This window comes from Acomys minous (assembly GCF_964271855.1).
Source record: "Acomys minous genome assembly, chromosome: 2".
NCBI lineage: Eukaryota > Metazoa > Chordata > Mammalia > Rodentia > Muridae > Acomys > Acomys minous.
The window spans coordinates 140,531,855-140,558,690 of NC_140484.1; the positions used below are offsets into that span (position 1 = coordinate 140,531,855).

The 26,836-nt window shown below is 49.8% G+C and overlaps 2 protein-coding genes across 14 annotated transcripts in view; one reads left to right on the forward strand and one right to left on the reverse strand.

The window, feature by feature from the left end:
* AMPD3 (adenosine monophosphate deaminase 3) overlaps positions 1 to 20,189 on the forward strand; it is a 46,160-nt gene extending 25,971 nt beyond the window's left edge. For all 11 annotated transcript variants that reach the window (XM_084768336.1, XM_084768327.1, XM_084768334.1 and 8 more), the window contains 11 exons: positions 1,356 to 1,575; positions 3,403 to 3,532; positions 8,984 to 9,178; positions 10,322 to 10,453; positions 10,969 to 11,132; positions 11,608 to 11,734; positions 12,720 to 12,883; positions 13,821 to 13,941; positions 15,585 to 15,758; positions 17,634 to 17,744; positions 18,538 to 20,189. In XM_084768336.1, coding sequence (XP_084624462.1) covers positions 1,356 to 1,575; positions 3,403 to 3,532; positions 8,984 to 9,178; positions 10,322 to 10,453; positions 10,969 to 11,132; positions 11,608 to 11,734; positions 12,720 to 12,883; positions 13,821 to 13,941; positions 15,585 to 15,758; positions 17,634 to 17,744; positions 18,538 to 18,714 — 1,715 coding nt within the window. In that variant the 3' untranslated portion in view covers positions 18,715 to 20,189. The remainder of the gene's footprint in view (positions 1 to 1,355; positions 1,576 to 3,402; positions 3,533 to 8,983; positions 9,179 to 10,321; positions 10,454 to 10,968; positions 11,133 to 11,607; positions 11,735 to 12,719; positions 12,884 to 13,820; positions 13,942 to 15,584; positions 15,759 to 17,633; positions 17,745 to 18,537) is intronic.
* A 1,103-nt stretch (positions 20,190 to 21,292) lies between these two features.
* Positions 21,293 to 26,836, reverse strand: part of RNF141 (ring finger protein 141) — a 34,823-nt gene continuing 29,279 nt past the window's right edge. For 2 of the 3 annotated variants that reach the window (XM_084768428.1, XM_084768429.1), the window contains exon 6: positions 21,293 to 24,446. In XM_084768428.1, the coding sequence (XP_084624554.1) occupies positions 24,296 to 24,446 (151 nt within the window). In that variant the 3' untranslated portion in view covers positions 21,293 to 24,295. Of the gene's footprint in view, positions 24,491 to 26,836 lie in introns of all 3 variants that reach the window. The other variant, XM_084768430.1, reaches the window with a different exon arrangement.

Here is a 26,836-nt window from a genome sequence, read left to right on the forward strand (position 1 = left end):
GCCTGTTGCTGTGCCTGATGGGGCCCTCAGCGTCGTGCTCTGCTGTGTCCTGTCATCTCTGTGACCATCACAGCGTAGGGTCAGCCTGCTCCAGAGTGCTGAGGCAGGACGTCCCGCCCCAAGCCCTGGGTGCTTCTTCCAATCAGGAGCCAAGGTTCCTTCTGCCTGGCAGGCAGCTGTTTTGCAAAGTGCTAGCTCATGCTCAGTGTTTACTCCCTGGCCAGACACAGCCAAGATGCAGATGCTACAGACTGTTGATGGAGTGTGCTCCTGGCAAATCAATCGGAAGTTGAAAATATCCTAAATTGAAGATGCAGTTAACCGTCCAACCCACGTTAACGGTGCTCAGAATGTTTCTGTGAGGCCTACGGCTGGGCAAATTCATCAGCCCACTTAGTAACAGAGTGCTGAATGCCCAGTAACTCACTGAGTATTTTGCTGGCTTACAGACACACTTCTGCACAATCCTAACATTAAAAAAAAAAAAACACCATTAAGCTGGACCATCATAGGCAATGCCCTGTGACCCTTGTCCAGGGCACACCTGTTTGCAAAACACTTCCTTGCCCGTGCTTTTGTGCTTTTCCAGCCCTCACTACAGCCTGCTGGGTGGGGGGGGGGGTGTCTCAGGTGAGGAGTCAGGATTCCAGGGACAAAGAGGCTTTCAGAGTCTCTCAGCCAGGAAAGTGGAGAGGTGTTTTACTGCTTTGATTGGGAGACTCCTCCCTGGCTCCATGCAGGGCGGTCCCTGCTCTGCGAGGCAAGGACCTGGTCACTGTTTCTTTTGCTCTTTTAGGGACAGGGTGGCTTCTTGTCTAACTATATTGGCTACTTTGGGCTCAGAAAAAAATGTGGGAAGAGGGGACAATAATTCCCTACCCTCCCCCCCCCACCACACATACATTCCCAGCATGGTTCCTTCTCTTACTGGGAAAACACCTAGCTGTTTTTTTTTCTCTAAGAAATAAAAATAAAACAAAACGTTCCCAAGGGCCAAGAAGAGCAAAAAAGGGTGAAGTCCATTTTTATTAAGCTAAACACACACATATGTACATGTGCACATACACACATACTAGCACATACACACACATGCATGCACACACACAAGCACGCACACACAATGCACGCGCACACATGCACCCATGCATGCACATGCATTGGTGTGTCAGCCTTGGGACAAGATTGCTCCAGAGACTAAATAGCTAGCAACACAAACAGGTGCGCCTAGTGATACCCAAGGTGCGAAGAATAATTATTTCACACAGTGGTGAAAGGTATAGATACAAGCCAACCAGGGAAGCTGGCGGAGTGCACAAGGGCAGGGTCACTTGGCCATCACTTATCCTGTTTTGCAGATTTCCATCCTCCCCCACTGCCCCAGGAAGACCCTTATTGCCTGGATGATGCGCCCCCCAACCTGGGCTACCTGGTCCGCATGCAGGGAGGTGTTCTCTTCGTGTATGACAACCAGACGATGCTGGAACGCCAGGAGCCCCACAGCCTGCCCTACCCTGACCTGGAGACCTACATTGTGGACATGAGCCATATTCTGGCACTCATCACCGATGGCCCCACGTAAGCTCGTGTCCCCGACTCCCCTTTTTCATTGTGCGGGTGCGGGAAGGAGCAGCTGGCGTTGGTGCATGCAACCCACCCTGGATTTCCCTTTTTGAGGTGGCGCGGCCTTAGAGTTGTTGCTGCCGGGCCCTGCTGCCCTTGTACACGTGGGTGCCTCTGTGTGGGAGTGGCCACTGCGGTCTGACATCAGCTGCCACCCGGCTCCTTAGGCAAGACAACACCACAGAGGGCTGCCAGCCTCCAGCCCAGGGCATGGGCGAACGCGGAGGGAGTAATGAAGACTCCTGCTTTAGCTTCTGGGCTTTCTGGGCTTTTGAAAGTGGCATGCAAGGAGCCTGGCACCCTTTGCATCGCCGCCCACGCTTGAGGGCTTGGCTGGAGCTGGCAGGGATCTGAGCTAAGCAGTGGTGAAGGGGCAGTTAGTTACCTGCAGCTTAGGAATGGGGTTTGGGGAAGGCGAGGGCCTGCCAGAGTGCCATGTGCCCCCTTGATCACTCCTGCCTTGGGTTCCAGTGTGAAGAGTGCGGGCCTAGTCCCTGAGAGAGGAGAACAGGGCCGGGCACGGTGGGCGGGTGGCCCTTGGTCCTCGCTGGTCAGAGGCTAGAACTCAGACCCAGGACGGGAAGGGACAGATTCTAGGATGCCTTCCTTGGCCAGGGGTGTGAGCAGTGACTGCTGTCTAAGAAGTTGTCAAGGAGACTCCTTTTTGGGACAGACACTGGACAAAGCAACCTTAACCTCCCTTCCCCACTCTGAGACCCCGGGGCTCGTTCCTGTAGATAAATGACACTGCCAAGGGTTGGCAACTGCAGCATGTTATTGTTGCCCTGTGTTTATACGCATGCGCGTGTATCTGCATATGAGGAGGTCAGCGGCTGTCAGATGCCCTGGAGCTGGAGTTGCAGGCAGATGCGATTTGGATATTTGGAATCAACCTCAATTCTTCTGCAAGAACAGCATCCAGTCTTAAGCACCGGGCCTTCTCTCTAGCTCCAAACAGCTGTTCTCTATGGAGGCCTAGGGCACTAGGTGTGAAGGCAGATGCTGTTTGGGAATTCTGAGGAAGCAGCATGGTGTGAACTGTTGTCAGTCTGTGTGGCTGGGCAACCAAGCTAGGTAGGGGAGACATCCGGCCACAGCAGGCTCACCTTTGCTGCCTGGCTGAGGAAAACTCCCTCAACTGTGAGTGCTTCCTCTCAGCCGGGAGCCTGGAGTGTTGGTCACACAGCGCTTTCTGTCCCAATGTTCCTCACCTGCCCCTCACTGAAAATGTCCTCTTCCTGCCCAGGAAGGGTTGAGGAGCCCTTAGTCTTGGGAATCTATGGTCACGGGTGGGAGGTTACGCCTTTGTATCCCAACGTAGGCAGGTTGTACTGTGTAGTTTGACTGCATCAATGAATTCTGTCTTTAAAGGATTGAGGTGGCTGAGGAGAGGCGAGAAGAACAGTGGGAGGGGCTGCTCTGCTCAGCCAGACATACCATGCACGTCAGTCTGTGGTGTTGCCATCCCCACAGCTATGCACGGGATGGTTACTCCTGTGCTAATTGCCCAAACACATAAGACAGCAAAAACCTGCACAGGGTCCCAGGGTTAGTGCTTTCCTCCCTTTGTCTTGACTGTCCCCTCACAGGATTGATAGCACGTGTGTGTGCTGACCAGTTCAACCAGGTCTGAGGAAAGCTGGAGGCATCTCCGCTCTTCCTCCTCCACCCTGCCGGAGCTTGACCCCTCTCCACCCTGGGATCACTGCTCTCTCCGGAGGTCGCTAAAGTCACGTCCGGTGTGATTTCTTACTCCGGTCTCTATCTCTTACCAACTTGCAGGAAAACCTATTGTCACCGGCGGCTGAACTTTCTGGAATCCAAGTTTAGCCTTCATGAGATGTTAAATGAAATGTCGGAGTTCAAGGAGTTGAAGAGTAACCCCCACAGAGACTTCTATAACGTGAGGAAGGTACGTGATGGCCAGTGCTCCCAGAGAAAGATGTCTTGAGTCAGTCCAGGGCCAGAGCTGGGTAAGCGTCAGGTTTCCTGGCTGAACACTTCTCGGCCATAGGAGCCTGTGTGGATTAGGTCCGCATGTACAGAAGAGAGGCTGGTGAACTGCATCCTTGTGTTTGGTTGTGCCTCGGACACCATGGTACCACTCTAGGTCTGTGGCGGTATGTCGCTGTTGGTGTTAGTCCCTTCCTCCAGTGTGAGAGTACAGTGTGCTGATTGGTCCTAGCAGTGGGGTTTTAGGTTAGTGGATGTGTTCAGACTCAGCTCGGAGGGAAAGCTGTTAGGGCCTCTTTGGACTTAGGAGTTTGGAGTCGGGTGTCCTAAAATAGAGCCCTGAGATGCTCCTGTCTCTGCCCCTCTTCCTCAACCCTCCCCCCACTCCTCCCCACCCCAGAATGGCCGAGTGGCTCCGGTACCTTCTACCTGTAGGGGCGACAGCAAGGACAGGTGTGTGTGTGTGTGTGTGTGTGTGTGTGTGTGTGTGTGTGTGTGTGAAAGGATTGTGGCCTGGAGCTTTTCCACTTTCTTCCACGTAAGCAGGACACACTGAGGTTTGGTACCATGCTGAGCATGGCTGGTGGGGAACAAGAGATACTTCCTGCTGTTAAGAATTCCCAGAGACAACTGGGCAGTGGTGGCGCACCTTTAATCCCAGCACTCGGGAGGCAGAGGCAGGCGGATCATTGTGAGTTCGAGGCCAACCTGGTCTACAGAGTGAGTCCAGGACAGCCAAGGCTACACAGAGAAACCTTGTCTCGAAAAAACGAAGAATTCCCAGAGACAAGTGGCTTTTAGGGAGAGGTCAGAGTGTTGGGAAGAAAAAAGGGACAGAGAGGCATCTGGGGGTGCGTGTGGGGGGAGCAATATGTGCAGGTGTCAGGAGACTGGGAGAGGGAGGAGAAAGAAAGCAAGCAGCTGGGGCTGGACCTTAGGCACCACCCAGGTAGGGAGGGGAAGCTGCTGGCCTATGGGAAGGTTCTGACCCATGGAAGCCTGCGGGCTCCTTAAAGGATGCCAGGAGTCTCAGACTGGACCAAGAGGCTTCCGAAGTGAGAGTGGGGATTGTAGCTTATGAGAGGTTTTTATAATTGTCTTAGCTGCCTGGGCAGAGGGGAAAGGTCATGGTTAGACTGCTTGCCTAGATACAATAGCCTCTGTTTCCTCTCTGGGAGTTTAGGTGCTTAGTCAGGTGGTGGCTCAGTTACTGTGAGAACTCAACACATACCAGAGCAGTTGGCTGAAACCCCTGACCCAGTACTGCACAGCCCTGCCCTCCGCAGGTGTGGCTGCTCTTGGTCTGTCTCCTGATGCTTGGGGCCTTGCTGGCTTAGGTCCTGTGGCCATCCCTGGACTGCTCCCGACTGTCCTTGGGCTGTCCTACAGGGTAGGAGAGCTGGCCTGCGGGGTGTTGGACACTTTACTTCACCAATCTACAGTGGCAGGGAAGGGGCATCCCTATTTCCTCAGTGTTTGTCATGTTGAGAGCCAGGTTCTAAAGGCAGGAGGCTGGGGCATGGCGTGTGTCTGTGTGGGCAGTAAGGGGCGAGTTATGGCACTGAGAGCACCAACTGGCAAGACCCTGTAACTGAGACGTGTTTCTGCCAGGTGTTAAAAGAAAGAAAGCCTGTGTCTGATACTAGGAAGTTGGATATTGGATAGAAATTGGCATTGTCCCACTTTGATAAAGTGTCGTATCAGAGACATCATAAGTATCATCTGGGCCAAGCCTGACCAATTGAGATTGGCTCCCAGAAGCTGTTGAAGCTTAGAGAGAGAACACTATTATCAATTACTCATGTCTGCCGTGGGCATGGGAACAGCCAGTGTCAGCTCAGGTCCCGGATATCAAACAGTCCTGCATTGAAATGCTACTGTTTGTGTGAACCTGGATCCCACATGACAGTAGAGTGTTCATGTCAATTTTTCTGGTGAGTTGAAGACATTAATCTCCAAACAGAGGCCCTTTTGACTAGTTCCTAAGAGTCGCCTTTGAGATTCTGAAACTTGGACTGGGTGATTCCTGGATAGCCAGGATGTTTTCATTCTCTGTCCTGTGACTCATGGGAGCCATAACAGGTGCTGTGTATGACTGGGAAGCTGGAGGACGTAGCTAGGGCTGCAGAGGAATGTGTGGAGTCATGCTGAGGTAGGCGGCACTGCGGCAAGCTAAGCCGGGCTGACCTCCTGTCTCCACTCAGATCTGAAGCGCTGGAGCCTCAGCCCTGCTCTGTGTGATGTTTCTGGCTTCACAGCTTTGAGTTGTTTCTGTCTTTCTTGGAGGAGTGTCAAAAACTGATGGCAGGCAGGACCCCGAGGAGTGAGCGATGTGCCCAACACCATGGGCTGGCTGGGATAATGTGCACAGAAGTCCAATAGATCAAATGTCTGGCTTGGCATGTCTTACAGATGACCAACCAGCTGTGGACAGCATTCCCTGGCTTGAGGTCAGTGCCTCCTCACTCCAGCCTTGGCAGACAGCCCGGTCTGCTGCAGCTCTAGGGTGCAGGCTGGTGTCTGGGAGCACCCTGATTTGGTCTTCTTGGGCTCATGAAAGGTGACCCAGCACTCCCACCATGACTCTAGGTCACCTCTCCGCTTAGCCAGGTGACAGCCTGTAGGTGAAACATAGTAAAAAGGGACCAGGAATGGACTAACAGAGAGATAGGACCAGGCAGCATGAGGAGTGCCCATATCTTAAGATTAGTGACAGTGTGGTTTTGCTTGTTTATTTGTGTTTGTTTGTTTGTTTTAATCAGCTCCAGCTTGTATGTGTGTGATGGTGGTGTAGTTGACAGATGACAAAGGGAGACGTTGTAAGACTAGGAAAGAGGTCATTCTGGATTCCGGAGTGAGAGTTCTTGTGGTAACAGTGGGTTTGGAGCACATTGGTTTGGAAGGTAGAGCTGACAGGATTGGCTGGTGCTGAGAGAAGGGGGTGACAAGGCTGAGCATGCCCCCACCTTTTCATGGTGAACATGTGAGTTCAGAATGTGTCATTTCTCAGACACTGATCTGTGGGAGGTAGTCAGGTTGGGGTTGTGGGCTGAGATGGAGAGTACGTTTTTGGAGGTACTTACATTTGAACTATCGTTGAGTTCTTCAAATAGAGAGGTCAGACAGGTAATTAGTCCTGGAACTTTTAGCTAATGGTCCACATTTGGGAGTTATTGGTTTAAAGAGAAAAGTTAAAGGCACAGATGGGGGCTAGACAGATGGCTCAGTGGTTAACAGGTGGGGGCTAGACAGATGGCTCAGTGGTTAACAGGTGGGGGCTAGACAGATGGCTCAGTGGTTAACAGGTAGGGGCTAGACAGATGGCTCAGTGGTTAACAGGTGGGGCCTAGACAGATGGCTCAGTAGTTAACAGGTGGGGGCTAGACAGATGGCTCAGTGGTTAACAGGTAGGGGCTAGACAGATGGCTCAGTGGTTAACAGGTAGGGGCTAGACAGATGGCTCAGTAGTTAACAGGTGGGGGCTAGACAGATGGCTCAGTGGTTAACAGGTAGGGGCTAGACAGATGGCTCAGTAGTTAACAGGTAGGGGCTAGACAGATGGCTCAGTAGTTAACAGGTGGGGGCTAGACAGATGGCTCAGTGGTTAACAGGTGGGGGCTAGACAGATGGCTCAGTGGTTAACAGGTGGGGCCTAGACAGATGGCTCAGTGGTTAACAGCTCTTGGTGATCTTGCAGAGGAATGGAGTTCAGTTCCCAGCACTCAGGGCAGGCACTTCACAACCACAAGTAATTTCATCTCCAGGGGATCCAACGCCCTCTTCGGGTGTCTGCCCCCCCCACCTCAAGACTCTTCTTTCTTTCTCTCAGGCCTCCTCCTCCTCCCCCTTTTTATTCTTCCTTCTCTCCCCCTTCTTCTCCCCCCTCTCCCTCTTTCCCTCTCCTCCCCCCTAAATAAAGGCACAGGTGCTATGTTCTGGGGAGAGAATGAGCTATCACAGGACAGGTCAGAGATGAAGAGACAGCTTGATGTTACAGGAGGTTAGCCCAATATAGAAGCCCTGAAACATTCTACAAGGGTGCTGAGGTCCCACTGGACTCCTTGCTGGGGCCTCCCCTGGGGAATCCATGTTCCCACTGAGTGCAGGGGGGGGGACCATCTGTGAGTTAGAATTTTCCCTGAGGTCTGAGTCCACCTGTTGGCTTCCAGTCAGGACATCTGTTGCTGTATGGGGCATGGAATCCCCAAGTTCAGGGTGAGGTAGAGTTGACTGGGAAAGGTGTGGCAGCTATCCTCTTCACTCTCGCAGGGGCATTGCTTTGGGGAGTCCCAGAGAAGTCAGTGGGAAGGGTGGGGTTTCAATGGTTATGGAACCCCTGGAACTGATAGCACCGGTTTACTCATGCATTCACTCACCCTCTGACTCCCTTGGTACTTTGGACCAGTCCCTGGGGTGGGTGCTGGGGTGGGCGCATTGAACATGGTCTCTGTCTTTGAGAGCTCCCAGGCAGATAGGAGCATACAAGAGGGGTCAGGAGGACGTGCCCCATCAACGCAGATGACTGGACCGAGTGCCCGGGCTGTCTGCGCTAAGAGAGAACAGATTGGCTGTGCCCAGGGGATGGGGTTGGTGTCCATGTGGAGGAGAAAGAATGGAACAGATGAGCTTGGCAGGGAGGTCGAAGCCCTGCAGGCTGGGGCCAAGCGTGGGCAGCGGGATGCAGCATAGAGCTGCTGGGTGTCTGAGCGGGTAGAGGTGGCTCCCACATGGGACGGGGCGGCAGGAAGGGGACAGTTAGGATTGTATGCAGCCATAGGCGGCTCCCACATGTGAGAGGGGTGGCAGGAAGGGCAGTTAGGATTGTATGCAGCCATAGGCGGCTCCCACATGTAGGATTGTATGCAGCCATAGGTGGCTCCCACATATGACAGGGTGGCAGGAAGGGACAGTTAGGATTGTATGCAGCCATAGGTGGCTCCCACATGTGACGGGGTGGCAGGGAGGGCAGTTAGGATTGTATGCAGCCATAGGTGGCTCCCACATGTAGGATTGTATGCAGCCATGGGGGGCTCCCACATGTGACAGGATGGCAGGAAGGGACAGTTAGGATTGTATGCAGCCATAGGTGGCTCCCACATGTGATGGGGCAGCAGGGAGGGGACAGTTAGGATTGTATGCAGACAAAATTCCATGTTAAAGTGCTAGGCCTCCCCCTGAGGATGCAAGGGCCACTGAGGACTTGTCAAGAGGGAAAAAAATAAATGCTGTTTCAGTGTAGGCTGGATGGCAGAGCTGCCAGGAGACTAGCTCCAAGGCCTGGAGGAAAAACAGAAAGGGGGATGGTAGGTACTGTGTCCACTGCCCGTGTGCTCCCCGTGGGGGGTTAGGGCTCTTGGTCCCAAGGGAAGGGAACCCAGCTCATTATCCAGTGAGTGATGTGTCGTTCCAGGTGGACACGCACATCCATGCAGCGGCCTGCATGAATCAGAAGCACCTGCTGCGCTTCATCAAGCACACGTACCAGACAGAGCCGGACAGAACCGTGGCCGAGAAGCTAGGTCGGAAGATCACCCTGCGGCAGGTGTTCGACAGCCTGCACATGGACCCCTACGACCTCACCGTGGACTCGCTGGACGTCCATGCGGTGAGTGAGCTTCTGCTCTGGGTACCTCCATCTGGAGTGCTCTGCCCATGGAAGCCAACAGCTGTGCTAAAACAGTTGGAGGCTGGGGAAGCATCTTTCTTTGCTTATAGTAGAGGCTACGCAAGGAATCTGGTGTTGTTGGATAACGGGGCTGGGAAAACAGACATGTGTCAGAGGAAGACTATAGGGTGTGAAGTTGGGGATGGTTCCAAGGGGACCAATCATGTAGGACCCATGTTCCCTTAGGTGACTTGCTTATGCTTCTGTCTTCTTGTCAGTAAAATCATGACCGTGGGACTGGAGAGATGGTTAAGAGAGCAAGTTAAGAGCATTCGCTGCTTTTGTGGAAGACAAGCCTTCAGTTTCCAGAACCCACAGTCAGTAGCTAGCTCACTAACGCCTATAGCTGCAGTTCTAGGGACCCAGCGCCCTCTTCTGGTCATTACAGGCACTGCATGCCTCTGGCACCCATCCAGCCAAACATGAACGCACATAGGAGTAAAAAAAAAAAAAGTCAATACATTAAAAAAATTTTATAGGTGATAACTATCATGTAGCTTGTTAATTTTCAAAGCTGTTAAAAATCCCAAATGATGGTGCAGTTGCGGTGGAGACAGCACAGTGGTTCTTTAAAATGTTAGCCGTAGAATTTCATAGACTTCTCTGCTCCTATTCATACTCTTGAAGGCACTGAAAACGAGAACGTCAATAGACACTTGCATGCTGGTGCACAAGGCAGCGTTATCTTCAACATTCAAAAGTGGAAAGTAACACAAGCATCCAGTTGCAGACAACAAGTAACCCAGATGTAACAAATACACACAGTAAATACTATCAGACCTAAATGCCACAGTAAAAACTTCATTTTTCGTCTGATTCCATTTTTTTGTGGCTTATGTATATTTTTGTACATGTGTGGCACATATGTGTGTATGTGTATGTGGAGGCCTGACACTGATGCCAGGAATTGTCTTGGCGGATTCTCCCACCTCATTCATAGAATCAGAGAGAGCTAGGAGCAGCAGAGGCTGGGGAGGGAGGTGACAACATTTTCCAGTGTGGCCGTCTTGTAAAGGTCTGGAGAAACATAGTTGGTAGCTGCAGAGAAATGTGGTGGAGCTGGCTGGTGGTCCCTCCTCACAGGGCCGGCAGACATTCCACCGCTTTGACAAGTTCAACTCCAAGTACAACCCCGTGGGGGCCAGTGAGCTTCGGGATCTGTATTTGAAAACTGAAAACTACCTGGGAGGAGAGTACTTTGCTCGCATGGTCAAGGTGAGTAAGCCCTCAGCCTCTTCAGAGACCTGATGCCGTCTGCCTCCAAAAATGTAGGGGCATGTACGGCCTCTGTCCCTTCCTCTCTCTGAAGGCCCTTCTGTGTACTGCCCAGCACAGGCCAGTGCTGGTTCCTGTTCGTGTGTGTGTGTGGGGCGTGGGGGGGGGTTTGCGTTGTGTGGGCCAACAGCAGGGAAGGGAAGGGAAGCGCATGTAGCATCCTGGTGCCACCCCTGTCTGTTTGCCGCCTGAACTTGGCTGGCTGCAGGCGGCTGGCTCCGGGTGGAGACACAGCTGCTACCCAGCTTGGTTCTGCAGCACGCCAGTGTCAGACCCTGGCTCCCTCCCAGGAGAAGCCGCGGCTGGGGAGTGGGTGCTTACGTGGCAATGCCAGGGATTTAGATCAGCCCTCACACCTATGAGCAGGTAGCTGAAGGATCCCAGGGCTCACGGGGCATTGGGGTGTCCCGTGTAGCTGGGAGGCTTTTGGGCTGACTCAGTTCTTCCTGTGTCAGGAGGTGGCCCGTGAGCTGGAGGACAGCAAGTACCAGTACTCAGAACCGCGCCTCTCCATCTATGGCCGGAGTCCTAACGAGTGGTCTAGCCTGGCCCGCTGGTTCATTCAGAACAAGGTCTATTCACCCAACATGCGTTGGATCATCCAGGTGCCCCGGATCTAGTGAGTATCGTGCCCTTGCCTGTTCTGGCTTCTCTGGGGAACCACAGTCTGTCCTATGTGACACCTGAGGGTGCTGTTGACGGGTGGGCAGGTGGTGGTGCTTGGCTCTCAGCACACATCAGTCTTGCTTTTGAAGAATACATACATGAGAAGGCCTTGGTGGAGGGTTACCCTTTCTTCTCATTTGGGTGAGCCTGGGGCACCAGATGACCTGGTGGTGTCCTGTATTCCTGACCCTTCCCAGTGTGTTACTCAGAATGACACTCTCATCTCCAGCTGGGCTAGGCATGGGGTTTGGAGGAGCCGAGAGGCAGAGTCCAGGCCACTGGAGACTTGAGGACTCGCTCATCAGATTTTACCCAGCCTGAGCCTCACGACTTCACCCTCAGTGGCCTCTGGCTCGAGGCAATGCCCCGATGGGCACAGGAAGACGCCAAGTCCTCCTAACAAGCAAGTCTTTGATTTTTTTTCCCAGTGACATATTTAGGTCAAAGAAAATACTGCCAACCTTCGGGAAGATGCTGGAAAACATCTTCCTGCCCCTCTTCAAGGCTACCATCAACCCCCAAGATCACCAGGAGCTCCATCTCTTCCTCAAATACGTAAGTGACTTGCCGCAGGCCTCTAGTGTGCTCGGTGTGGTGTGGCACAGGAGGGCGCTGCTCCACAGGGTCCGTTCGCTTCCTCCTGCCTCCACTCTGCTTTCCACCCCAGCTCCTGGACCCCAAGAAGCTGTATAAAGAAAGGGATGTAGGGACATTTCTTCTCAGGGTAATGGTGGCAGCTAACACTGAGGAAGGCTGTGTCTGTCCTTAGTACAGAAGGGTGACCGCAGGCAAGAGTCACCAGCTCTCAGCCTGACCTGATAAAAAGGATTTCCTAGGTTCCTTTCCAGCGGAGCAGAGGCGCCTCTAGGGCCACAGCTGCACCTGACCAGGGCTCCTAGATCTGCTGTGAGGCATCCAGCTGGTGTCTCATGGCCACACCTGACATACCAAAGGAATCTTCTACCTATAGTTTGAATCCAGCTCCGGAGCCTATATGGACCTAGAGCCAGTCATCCTACTCAGACACCTTCCTAAACCACTTTGGTCCTGGTTCGTTCAGCTTTAAAAGGAGGCTCCAGCCAACCCCTCCCCCACAGTGTCATCTGAGAACTAGCTGGCTGATGAGTTGAAGGCCAGGAGGACTTGATGGATGGCAGTGGCTGCGTGGCATAGCAAGTAGGCTCCCCTGCCCCCTCAGCCTGCCACCGCAGCTGCTGTTGGCAGTGGCTGCTGTCCCTGCAGTGCAGCACAGCAAAGCGGAACACTGCCATCTCAGACCTCCCCTCATCTGGCCCAGCCTCAGCGTCTTCATTGTCTCCACCACCACACGGGGGCTGGACATTCTCCAGGCCTGCCTACTGGGTTCATTGGGAAGCCCTGAGGTACTGCACCCTATCTCTCTGCCTTAGAGGGATAAGGCTGCAGAGATCCAGGGTCCCTAACAGGAGTGTGAGCTCCTGAGCCCTGCAGGGAGCCGAGCTGAGTCCTGGCTTATCCTGCCCTGGCTCAGTGTCAGTCAGCATCCTTACTCCCCACACAGGTGACAGGCTTTGACAGTGTGGATGATGAGTCCAAGCACAGCGACCACATGTTCTCGGACAGGAGCCCCAGCCCGGAGCTCTGGACCAGCGAGCAGAACCCTCCCTACAGCTACTACCTGTACTACATGTATGCCAACATCATGGTGCTGAACAACCTCCGCAGGTGGGTGAAGCAGCCCTGGAGTGAGCCCATGTTCCACACGAGCGTGCACACCCACATGTGCACATGACTGCTCATACATGTGGGCATGCTTGAGGTGGCTTATGCCAACACAGATATGTATCGTGTATGCAGTGATGCCTACATTTGCACACACGTGTTCACATGTACATGCTCAGCAGCACAAACATCCCTGAGACAGGAGAGACCTAGGACATGGCCAACACATAGGCATGCATATTTACTGCTATGCAGCAATCTGCACACATGCATTTGTGCTTTGGAAAAACGCTACTACCATGTGAGTGGCACAGTCCAGGCACAGGAGAGTCAGAGTGAAGCAGACTCAGGCTCCACGGCCAGAGGAAGCACATACCGGCAGCACATACCAGATACCCGCAATACGGGACACAGCCACCTTCCCTTCTCTGCAAGTCTAATATTCCGTACACCTTCCTTTGGGGGTGTGGCTACTCACTGGCTAGCACCAAGCCGATCCAAATTTGTGGTGTGGAGGTTTAAAATGGGCTTGAGAGGAGGGCCCGGGACGCGGGTGGAGGTGGTCCCGAGCTGAGCTCTGGGAGGTGGACCTTCCAGTTCTGGCTTTGTCCTACTCTTGTGTCTTTCAACACACTTCACCCTCTGCGCCTTTGCTCATTTCTATAGCAGAGAGGTTGGACTCGGTTTCTCATGGTGGGTGGCGGCCACATGGAGGGACGGGAGGAGGGAAGAAGGAAGGCCAGGACCGCTCTCTGTTTCTTGTCTCCTCTGCCCTGGAAGTCACGTCCCTTGGCTTCCGCGTTGTAGGAGGGGCTGATTCTAGGATGCACTCATTCAGCTGACTGTGGGGGGTAGTCTTCTCTCCTGGACTGGGTCCTGGGCTGGGGTGTGGGCAGGGTAAACCAGGGGCACGTCTTGACCTGGAGCCTCCCTTTCACAGGGAGCGAGGCCTAAGCACGTTCCTGTTCCGGCCTCACTGTGGGGAGGCAGGCTCCATCACCCACCTCGTGTCCGCCTTCCTAACTGCAGACAACATTTCCCACGGGCTGCTCCTCAAGAAGGTAAGTGGGCCACTCCTAGGAGCTGGCGCTCAGGGCACCATGTTCCCATCTTCTCCCCGTCAGAGCACTGCTCAGTGGTGCTGGAGGGCCACGCACCTGGAGGGCTGGGCTAGCTGTGGTCTTCTTGGTTTCACTTAAATCTTTGATTTACATTTTTCATATAGTTTGATTGTATTCTTTTCCCCTTCCAACTCCTCCCCACTTTCCTACCCAACATCCTGATCTCTCTTGCTCACTAAAAACAAACAAACAAAAACAAAAAACAAAAACTAAAGCAGGAGAAACAACAAAAGCAATTTGGTTCGCTTTTAACCATAGAATAACGGAACACATTACATTTTAGACTTACAAAACGTAAATGGAATTCTCCTTACTTGCTTTATAGAAACAGCATTACCAGTTGTTTAGTATTTCCAGCCCTCTTTTTCTTTCCCTTTAAAGACTAATTTTTCTTATGCTTGTGCATGTACGCATGCCTGCGTGTGGGTCTGTGCATGAGTGGGTGCAGGTGCCCACAGCAGCAGCTGCTGTGGGAGCCCTTGGGGCTGGAGTTACAGGTTATATGCCCCACACTGAACGCAGGCCCTCTACAGGAGCGCTGCATGCACTGAGGCACGGAGCCATTTCTCCAGCCCACCTTTGTCGACCGCATAATTTTAACATACTGAGTGCAGAGCTGTGATTCCTTCACATTGACTAAAGCCCTTGTTTTCTGCGGCAATATCCCTAGGCCCCTCATTCAGTAAAGGACTCAGTCCCCAGTGGTGGGCACATCGGCCGCCTCGGTTTAGCTTCATGCAGGTGATGTCACTGTGAATCTGGTGCTCAGCCTCCCTACATATCGGTCACTTCCAAAATGTCCCCTTGCTCTGGTCCTCTCTCTGGCCATACTTGTACATATCAGAAGACTGCCCTAGCACAAAGCCTGCCGCTTCCCTCCCATAGGCCGCATCGCCAAGGGGCTAGACTGTGTCCAGCCCTGTTACCTTCCTCACCGCTGTGGCCATGCACCTAACAAGCGGCATCTTGGGGAGGAAGGGCTTGTTTTGACCCACACTATAAAGGAGCCCATCATGGTGCAGTGAGACCTGATTACGTCATACCTGCAGCTAGGAAGTAGAAAATGGTTAGGAAGTGGGTCCTGGGCATTATGAAACTTCAAGTTTTATCATTTCTAGTCATAGCCAGTGACCTGCTTCCTCCAGTGATACTCTATCTCCTGAAGGCTCCAGAACCTTCCAAACACTGCCACTAGCTGGAGAGCAAGTGCTCAAGCACATGAGCCTACGGAGGCCATTTTATATGCAAACCTATGAAAGTCTCAGCTTGAACGTTTCCCACGCATATGGGGGTTCTCCTGGTCTGCCCACTTCAGAGGGCCTATGGAGGTGTAAGATGTGGCCTCCTGCCCAGCACTGTGCCCTACAAGCTGGAGTGGGTACAAACAGCGGGCATGAGGCCCTTGCATGTCCCACAGCAATGAGAGGGACAGGCAGTAGAGGAAGGTGGGTCTGGACACCCCAGCTTTCTTGGGCTTGGCAGAGGCCTGTCCAGACACTGCCCAACCTCTGCTTTCCACTGGCACTGGCAACCCCTCCCCTCCCCCGCACACGTCACCTGAGTGCTCGTTGGTTCTTTTGCAGAGCCCTGTACTGCAGTATCTCTACTACCTTGCGCAGATCCCTATTGCCATGTCTCCTCTCAGCAACAACAGCCTGTTTCTGGAATATTCCAAGAACCCGCTTCGTGAATTCCTGCACAAGGGACTTCATGTCTCTCTCTCCACCGATGACCCCATGCAGTTCCACTACACTAAGGTGAGGTGGGGGTGGGTGGGTGGGGGGGGGGGAAGGAGGGAGTGCAATGTCATCCCAGCAGGCACGGGTCCTGGCCTGCTCCCCTACCCCCACCACCAGGAAGATGCCAGCCCATAGCTCAGTTTTGTTTTGGGAATAGTGCGGCTTGGTAAAAAAAAAAGGGGTGAGCGGCTGGTGTCTTTCTCAGCACTCTACCTTTTCTTTTTGACGAATCTCAGTGGTCTTGGTAGAGTTAATAGAATACTCCATGTTGCATTCCTTTTTATTTGTAAGGTGGGCATAAAACCATCTCTTCCATAAGCTAATGAGTTTGAGTCTAATAGGTCCACTAGGTTATAAGCCATGCATTCAAAAGTTGAGGCAATTTTTTTTTCTTTTTAGTATTATTTGTCCCTTTTGAGGGGAGGGAAGGTTCTGTGAGGACTAGGCTGGCCCTGAAACCAGAGAGATCTGCCCTCTCTGCTGTGCCTCTGGAGTGCTGTGATTAAAGGCATGTGCCGCCACACCTGGCTTTGGGTCTCCGGGAAGAGAGAAGGGAAAGGTGATGTCATGCACGGGGAACAGCCACAACTGTCCCCAGAGCATCCTACTGGGGCTGACAAGATCAGCCACTGACTGGCAAAGCTTGGAAGCCAATGTGTTCTGGCAGGGCTTCCTCGGGCATGCAGTGTCCAGTCCTTTACACTCGGAGTGCAAGCCTTCGGGGAGCTTCCCCCCGCCTTTGTTGTGTCTGTTGCTCTTCATGGGGTGAGAACCCAGAGACGCTTTAAACGTGCTTACAAACTCTGGTGCCTCTTCTGAGTGTTTAACTCTTCCACCTTTAAAAATAATAATGTATTGGTTTGATGACTGTAACCCCAGCACTAGGGGCCTGAGGCGGCATGCACAGGAGTTGGGGGCCAGCCTGGGCTACAGGCGAAACCCTGCATTAAAACAAAGCAAAAACATCCAGGAGACTAAAAACAACAGTGATGACAGTAACAAACACCACCACCACTATGCGCGCGTGCACACACACACACACACACACACACACACACACCTCCACCCACCCCAAAATAGTAACAGAAACATTTAGTATATTGTATAAATAGCAAAAAATGTTATGAAAATAGCTATTTCCCAAAACAAAAACCCCAAGAGGAGTGGCACTGTTCTGCAGTTGGCTTTAGTGTCTCTTTTAATAGGAGACAGCTGGGTTCCCAGCTCCGCCTCTGCATTCAATTTGCTCAACAGCATGCGAAAGCAACCCCCGTCTCACAACAGCTACATAGTTGGCAAACAGAGTTGGCGAGAGGGTTCTGGGTCTCCGAGGTCTTTGCACCACACTCTTAAAATCCTCAACTGGAGGCGGTGGGGAGGTAAAGGAAGGGCTGGTGATGGGCGGCCAACAGTTCCCAGCCAGAAGACAAAGCAGGGCCTTGGCTAAACCCAGCCCTTAGGGACTGATTGCACCATCTCCTGACATGAATCCTTCTTGTTCTTAATATTAGTTTACTCTGTTTTTCTGTCAAAACCTCCATCATTTTGTGGGTCAGTATCAGAGGCTGCTGCCTTGGGGCGCCCACATATCCCGGTTTTGTTTGCTCCTACGTTTATCTCAGGAGCCCCCCTTTTAATAAGGACTGTCACAAGGGAGCAGGACCCGGGCTTCCTGACATTCTAGGTGCTCGGTGCTGGTGAGCAAACAGAGCCACAAGTGCGTCTGAGTTATCTCCATTTGTTGACCTACAGTTGTACTCAAACAGATTTCAGGAGCTGGGAGTTGAAGGTGTGAGCGAACAGAGGAAAGGCGGGGGACAGAATGTGTGTTGTAAGCGTTGTAAAGGCTGAAGTGTTGTCTCGTCTAACTGTGTGCTCTGGGCCGGGGACCAGGAGGCACTCATGGAGGAGTATGCCATCGCAGCGCAAGTGTGGAAGCTGAGCACGTGCGACCTGTGTGAGATCGCCAGGAACAGCGTTCTGCAGAGCGGCCTCTCGCATCAGGTGTGTGTGATGGGTTGTCTGTCCCTCCCCCCGCTTCAGTAAGTGAGCACACAGAATACTGTGCACGGACGGGGTTCTCTTCCAGGCACTGGTATGGGTGACAAGCTGGACCAGCCAGCTCACGAGCACTGACCCTCAGACTCCAGGAGAAACCTTGGCTGCCACTTGTCTATGTCAGACCTGACCTCTCTGCGTCTTCTCTGGCTGCTCTCCTCTTTCTCCTTATTTTTCCCCCATAGCATGCAGTGCCATGCGTTTCATTGTGTGCTTTTCAGTTTCCCTTTTGGATGAAGTTCAGTGCAGAGTCTCACTCCACGCTACGTCCCCGGGCCCTACACTAGTGCTGGCTCAGAGCAGGCAGTGCACAGGAGACTCAGCACTTCTGTATGGCTCCTTTAAGAATCGGCACTGAAAGCCTGACATCTGCCCAGGGGATGCCATTTGAACAGGAAGAGGCAGCCTTGCATGGTCTTGGGGAAGATGACAGTTAAAGGCCCAAGTGCTGTGTGAGTTGTTCTGGGATGCAGCCTCTCCGGGAACACATGACGTCAGCTCCTCACCCAATGTAGACCCATGCGGTTTGCAGTTCTCCTTCCTTCTCTCACAACAATGAAGGGAATGACCAAGTGGCCAGGGCACAGCATGGAGGTCCAGGGAGATTTGGAGTCCCGTGGGAGGAAGATGTTGAGGATCTGCTTTAGGGACGTGAGTCTGTGTGCTGTGCTCATGTCAAAGCTGCCTGCGCAGGCATAGCAATGAATCTGGTCTCACATGTCTTTCTCTTGACCCACAGGAAAAGCAGAAGTTTTTGGGACAGAATTATTACAAAGAAGGACCAGAGGGCAATGATATCCGAAAGACAAATGTCGCGCAGATCCGGATGGCATTCCGCTACGAAACCCTGTGCAATGAGCTCAGCTTTCTCTCCGATGCCATGAAGTCAGAGGAGATCACAGCCCTGACCAAATAGGTCCAGCGGTCCACATACTTTCACTTTTTGGTTTAACTTCAGGTCTTCTGGGGCTAATGGTGGCCAAGCTCGCAAACTAGGTTTTCATCTTGATGAGGATGCCTCTGAAGAAATCTCAAACTCCTGATTTTGACTGCACTTTAAGGACACACCCACTTCGTTAGCATTTCTGAGCCAGAGGCTGGCTACCTCCCATAAGGGGTCTTGGAGCTGGCACTTGTGTACACTTGTTCCTGATTTTCCATGTCTCTTGTAATTGCCAGTGCTTATATGGTTGGGCCTGGGACATTGCAAGGCTGAATGTAAGAGCTACAAAGGCCTGTGTGGTGTGCGCCACAGTCTTCTCAGCAGGCCCTGTGGGGCAGTTCTCATTTTTGGTACCTGGCTGGCTGCCTGCCTTAAACCCCCTTCAAGCTCCCTTTCATAAAGAGACTACTTTGAGAGAAAACATGAGGCTCCCCTTTGACAATGTGTGATTTTAAAAAATGAATTTCTTACCCTGGTTAGCATCTTCCTCTCTTTCTAGTTAGGGCCATCCCTGCTGTTGTGTTATTTTCCTCACCCAGGACTCAATAAGTCTTCCCAGATAGTCTGTGAATCAGTCTCATGCACCAGTCCAGGGCTGGGAAGATGCAGGACGAGGCTCTGGGGCTGTTGTCATGGTTTCCTTTAGTGGAGGCCTTTGAAAAGCACAGGCCCTCTGTTCCTGTTGGCTCTAATATCCTATGAGTTAGTTGTTACCACCTTGCCCTAGGAGTCAGAGCAGGGACTCCTGTGGGCAGTGCAATGTGTTTAAGGACAGACTAGAACCAGGTTCCTGATCTAGTCTTTCCCCCACGATTCCTTTAGGCTTCACAGATTTTAGATTTTTTTTTTTCAACAAAATCACTTTAATGCAGTGCATTTTATTTTAAAGCACAGATTTCTTCAGAAGCTATCATCACGGTCCCAGAGACCATGTAGAAAGTTTTTACGATTAATGTGGAGTTAGCTTTATCAAATTACTCATCTTTGTTACTAGTGCCTAGAACACAGTAGGTGCTCAATAAATACATATGAAATAATGACTTTCTCTTTTGACATCTGTATGTGCAGAATACTTAACAATGTGCAAAGATCTTCCTATCTATTCACAAGGCAGGAAGGCTTTCTGAATCACAGTTAGGTTGAGCCTAAATGTACCTTGAAGATGCTCACTTAGTTCTAGATTATCCCATTCTGTGACTCTGTCATCTTTCCGGTGGTCAGCATAGCGTATGGAACCATGTCATCGTTTACTAGGCAAATATACATACTGTCTTACATGGTTGATTATGAAATTGAGCAAAAACCTGCCGTTGTGAGGGATTATTTTTGAAAAGCCTCCGTTTGTATACATTTGCCCAAGCATAGCAAGTATTGTACAGTTTTTCATTGTATCAAATACTTTTTTTTATAAAAAGAAACCCTACAAATAAAGTCTGTTAGGACTGTGATTCAACAGAACAAATGTCTATTTTTTAAAGATGGGGCATGTGAAAAGTTGTGAGAAGTGGAAGGCATTCACAAGGAAAATCCAGACTCTGCGACCAAAGCCCAGGAGACCCCGTGGCAGTGTCTAGCACCTGTGCCTGGCTTCTGCCCTCGGAGCATCAGCACAGCCACGTCTTGAGTTCCTTCCTTTGGATGCTGTCTTAGTCTGCTCACCAGCATGTGTGGGGACTTACTTGTTCCACAAGCTTCTCACACACTTTCCGTTTTATTACACACTAGTGTCTCACTGGCCCTCCTGTGGGGGGAGGGGAGCAGACCCCTCCTTCTGCCTGTTTTACAGTTGGAAGCAAAGGCAGCTATATGTGGCCCAGGTTTCTAAGCGGCCGGTTTCTCAGGCAGTGCTGACTCCCAAGGGTGGTTGTCTTTTCTCCTACTTGAATTGTACCGTTGAAAATCAGCACCGTCTTTCCGCTTGATGAATCCAACTTTTGTCTTGAGTGAAAGCAGGTTTGAGAGCATGCCTGTCTGGCTCTCCGTAGCTACTGCTTGCTCAGGGGTGCGCTCATGAAATACTACTCCTCTTTTCTGAAGGGGAGTTGGTTGTGACGCAGCTAATATGTTGTGCCTGTGCTGGGACTGTCCGAATAACTCTAATTCCAGGAAAAGGGGTACACCACAGACAAGAGGGCTCCTGTGTCCTCATTCATAGGGACATCCCGTAAAACAGAAGACAAGAGCTAAGATTATAGAGTGTCCTATTTAGCAAAGTGTATTTGAGGAATTTTTGTGCTTTTGATAGCAGTGTCTTTCAGTATGGTATGGCTGACAGACTCTCGGCTGCCACCTGCCTCAACTTCCCCTCTTGGGCACTAAGACTCGAAGGCACTTCTCTAATGGTGTCCTTTTACAGAACTGCCAGAGCAAGGTGACGATTCCTTTACTCTGTCTAATGGGTGGCAGGGCAGAAAAGCCAATCAGAGTCACAGCAGCTGTTTAAACTGCCACTGTGTGGCCCCTCATCAATGTGGGTGTGGGCGGTGAGGGGACAAAGTAAGTTCAGTTGAGAAGTACCCCCCAAAGCAAAGAAACTCCCAACACCTATGAATGCAAATTATTCAGACTATCTTTTAATGAAATCAACTCCCCAGTGTTAAAAATCAGGGAACCAAAAGGTTTCCAAGCAGCCTTATTACCCAGATATATATTAATACAAGAAAATCACTCAAAACAGAACACAAACACCATGATCTCCAGAGCACAATATAAAACAGTCCTAATAAATATAAATATTTAGTATATAAGAATGTGAAGTTACATAAGCAAAAGTCTTTTTAGTTAGCTAACATTCAACTGCAAAGTTTACTTATTGCACATTGCATCAGTTCCTCCTAAGAGCAAAACAGGCTCTGTTGTTCTCAGCCTTTACGTCAGCACACAGGCAAATTCTTTTTCTGAAACTCAGTGTCTGCAGCATACGAGTCAGCCCGTCACTGAGGAGCAGAGCACTAACCCCAGAGCAGAAGGCAGCTCATACATCTCTGAAGGCACACACTTTCTCACCACAGTAAATACATTTATGTACTTATTTTAAAAAAGACAAAGCTGTACAGAATAGAAAAAGTGTACATCTTACTAATGAGACACATTTACAACTATGATTAGATACTACAGCAGACTGTGCTAACCATTCACACCTGAAGAACCACCGCCCAGTGCAATGGAAGAACAACCACCCCTGCTCACTGGCTTGGTGAGGAGTGGAGACACTGGCATTTCACAGGAGATCAGCCAGGATCACAGAGCTCACACTTTAACAGAAGGGCTGGGAGCAAATCAAGTCACTGGACTCATTGTTTAATTCTTTCAGAAGTGGCGGATTCTGTGGAATAGAAACACTGACTTTGCTGGAAACATCCTTAGCCCATAAAGCTATGTTATTCATTTCAGAAACATTTAAAAATTAGGCAACTTGAATTAAACTCAGCAAGTCTAACTCAAAAGGACAATTTACAAATTCAGGGCTGGGAAACATCTCAAACTTGTCCCAAGGTTTAAAAATATGGTCCATGGAGCACTTGAGAATCAACAGAGGAGGTTGAATCATCTGCAAATATGAATTTTAAAACATTTTAAAGATATATTTTTGCTAGTGTGTGTGCCATGTGTGTTCCTGCTCTTAGAGGTCAGAAGATGGCGCTGGATCCCCTAGGGCTGTAATTGCTGGTGGCTGTGAGCTACCAGTGTGGGTGCTGGGGATGGAACTCTGATCTTCTGCATAAATACCAAGTGCCTTGGCCACTGAGCCTTTTCTCCAGCCTCACCATCCCCACTAAAACACACACACACACACAAACAAACAAAACAACACAGAGTTTCAATGTAGCCCAGGCTAGCCTTGAGCTCACTGTGTAGCTGAGGCTGGCCTGGAACTTCTGGTCTTCCTGCTGTCTCCTCTCAAGTGCTGGGATGGAACTCAGGGTTTCAATCTACCAACCAAGCTATATACCCTTAGCCCCGAATTATTATTATTTTTACAAACAAAAGCTTTTCATCACACAAACCTAATGAAACTGTATCACCAATGCATTAAGACATTTTCTTATACTGACCTAATAGTGATCACACTGTATTAAGTTTATGTAATGAAACCTCTATTAATAAAATGTAACTTCTATATAATGGGGTAGCATGTGTGCAGTCAGTGCATATGGACTCTCAAAATTCATTTGAAAGATTTCATCGCTAATATTTGAAATTCACAATACAATCTCCGCTTCTCAGTAGGAACCTACAACAGAGTAAGACTTTCTCAAGGTCGTGATCAAGTGCACAGCTAAGGTATGACAGAGGACAGCACTGTACTCACCCACACACCCACAGGACAACCTAGGCATCTGGTGCTTCACCGTCCTGTTGTGACAGTCAGTAGACGACTTAAGCCTTCAGTATTTGGGGGCAGAATCAAGTCAGATCTTTTTCTTTGAAAGGGATTTTATTTGCATGCTCATTAAAATCTTAATAAAAAAATCAGCAGCAACTTCAATTGTGTGCCTCTGCACGTAGGAAAACAGGAACGTTGGCAACTTCCCAGTTGCCAATAGCCAGTGAGAAGATTTCTATGGAATGCTAAACTTTCTGTAAGGGACTTGACCTCATGCACTAGCTTTACCACAGGCTGAACCGTTAGCATTAACACTCTTACCACACAGCACTGCAGAGGTTGCTGAGGCTGCCTTCTCTCCAGACTCCTGAAGAGTGCAGAGAAATGACAAGAAAGCCAACTGAGGTCTGGAGTTTCGGGTTTTACAAATGCACAGTGAAGGACTTTATCCAATCTTCTTCTTCTTTTAATCTGAGATATTTGAGGAAACTGAAGCCTCAGAAAGGTGCCTTTACCTAAAATAAATGCACTCTAGCTCAGGATGACTCAATTTAACCTGGAAATATAAAATGTGTGTTGCCATAAAGAAAAATTTCCTTTTGAAAACAGAAGCTACACAGGCAGTATGAAAAACCCACCAGACACCTACCCAGGTCCGAAGATACATTTCTAAAAAAGCCATGAAGATCCTTCCAGTAAAGTCCAAGTCCCCACCTCACAGCGTGGCAGCATAAAGAGTAGTTCCAGAACCCACTCCATTAATATACAAAACCAGGAAGCAACTGGGCCATAGTGTTGAAAGACCCAGAATGACCCACAAGGGGGCAGAGCACACTTGCGTCAGGTTTCAGCTGAGTTTCAGTCATTTATCTCAAGATGGGTACAACTTTCAACACCCTGAATCTTAACCCTACCTAAAAATATGCCAGAACACTGCCTTCCTCCCTGAGAAGCAGCAGTGTCAAGTATTGCTGCTATCTGTAGCAAAGGGCTCAAGAGCAACATAGGACTGGGGGACTGTGGGAAATATGGCTAAACAGTAGCAAACTTTAGCCCACCACACATGGAAGACATGGGAGTTTATTTAAGAGTGGGCCATATTATCAGAATAGCAAAAATAAGAGGGTGGGAAAATTGATCTTCCTGTGTGTGCCACAATGTCCCTCCACTCCTCCAAGACCAACAAGTATTTGTAGGTCACAATAACAAGAGAACGTCTTCTCCTAGTCACGGCACGAGGGGCTGGCCTGCCTCATCAGCCATGTTAAGAATATAGTTAGCCATGTCATCTTCAGTGGGTGCATCTGACACCACCCACGACTCATTTGCTCCAGTCATCTGCAGGCGACAAATGGGGCAGTTCCTGTGTCGATCACTCCTGTCAGGGAAGTCCAAGCAAAACAAGTTTGTTTGTTTGTTTTCCTAAAAAAAAAACCCAAGTTTGTTTGAAAAGTACATGGCTTTAAAAATGCAAACAAAATAAAAGTATATAGTTAAGAATTCATCTTTCTCTTCATTCTAACATTTAATTTTCTTTCCCAGGGTCAACCAGTTGCCTACATATCTTACTACGGATGGATTAAAAATGTCAACCTTGTCAGAAAAGAGCAGGTATGTACGTGTCTCACAGACCCTGTACTATCTGCATATCTTATAAACCACTATGTACCGGCATTTGCAGCTTTAGTCTTTTGTTTTTTCCCTGAGTAGCCACCTAGGCTTGCCTAGGACTTGCCGTTCTCCTGCTGTCAGCCTGCTCAGTGCAGGGCCTGTAGTGTTGAGTGTACTGACTGAAGTTTCCCCTGTGTTGCAAACATGTGTTGTTTGGCTGTGCTGCAACGCACCTCGGCTCCAGCAGAGAGACGCCTAGTTCTCCATCTTGCTTGCTTCCAGCAGCCAGTATCCTCCTTATTTCTACACCCAAATAAGTTTTCCTTTATAATAAAAAATCCCTTTATGTCCTAAGCGGAAGTTCCCTCTTACCAGAAGGAGCGTTGGTCCAAATGTAAAGTGTGCAAAGTTTAAATATTTATTTTCATTTCAGTGGAGGCCACTGAGCCTTGGGACTCGTGTTTGGCCAGTGGTAGACACACTTAGCAGCAAAGGGCATTACTAATTATTATTCTGAGTAATCAAGGCCATTTTTTAAAAAGATAGGGTCTCTATGTAGCTCTGACTGGCATAGAACTTGCTATATAGACCAGGCTGGTTTTGAACTCACAGAGCTCTGTCTGCCTCTGCCTCCTCCGGTGCTGGGTTAAAGGTATACACCACCACTCACAGCAATATAAAAGAATTTGACAAGTTAATTACAATTAGAGGTCTGATTTTAAAAAAGGTCTTTTGGTTCAAAAGCAAGAAAATTTAAGGAAATTGTATAGCAATGGAGTAACTGAGTTTTAAAATAAGAGATGACTGTTAAATGTAGGTTACTTTTCTGACTCAGAATACGTAAAATTACTTAAGATTATTTTTTTCAAAAAGATTTCTGTCTTCAAATACTACTTTGGAAACTAAAAGTACCACATTTGACTTAGAAATACATTACGAAAGGAAAAGACAATGTTTTTCTCTTCTCCCAGTGAAAACTAGGGCCACAGCCCTACAGTTAATCGCCTGTGCTTTGGCTTTTGCATAAGAACTGAGAAATTTATTCCAAAAACTAGATGTAAAACTTAGAGTTGGCATATTATTCAGTTGATTTTGGGTTCCCCAGAGGTTAACAAGATATTTCTGTGTGTTTTTCTGTAGTTAAATCATCACAATTTAAAAGCAGTCAATTTCTGCTTCTGGTCAAAAGGAACTAGATTTATCTTTCCACTTAAAACAACTAACACACAGGACACAATGTCCGGAAGAATGGCATTAGATGAAGCTTCATGTAAAGCCCTGGAAATTAGACAAGGATGCAACTCTCAGAGAGATGAGACGCAAAGTGAGCCAGCTGCTGTAAGCCAGCTGCCCTATCAGAGTTTCTAGGACTCAGAAAAAGACGTAGGGGCCCTCGGAGGACCTGGCAGGTTGTTGAAGAAAGAGCTGAGGCCAAGACGGCTAGAGTTCACGGGGCAAAACACTGCACAGCAGGGAGAAGTGCCACCAGACAGCAGGCCTCTTTGCTGAACCACCAGAGGGTGAGCGCATGAGCAGATGGCAGGAGGCTGAAGCCCTGAGAGGCCATGGGGGGGGGGGTGACTCTGGGACACTGAGCACAGCACTCTGAAGGATAGAGTGGGGGTGAGTAACAGGAGACCCAACCCTGCTCTGGTTCTGCTAACAAACTGTAAGAGGAGGACCCCAAAGGGTCAAAAGTCCTTATAAGTAAGCAAGCCATATTCGAAAGCCAAGCTTGGTATCTGCAATATTGAAAAATATTCACTGCCTAGAAAAGTAAAATTCACAATATCTGGTACTGAGTAAAAAACCAGAAGGGGACAAAAAAGATTAGCGAAAACAATGGCTGAAAATTTTCCAATCAACTTACAACCTTCAAGCCCAAGAAACCTGGGGGTGGGGATGATGACAGGGCACCTCCTACTCATGTTGCTTAAAAGCAGTGAAAAAATAAAGATCATACAACAACCAGAAGAGACAAGAGAGCAATCTGCCACAGAGGAGGAAAATAAGGAAAAAGCTGCTCCCAGGAACACGTGAGGTGGAACCCAACACTGACACCTGGAGGAAAAGACATTCTTGGTCTAGGATTTTGTCTCAGAAAAATTATCTTTGAAAAATAATTTTCAGATGTTCTACACAATCATCAAGTAATTC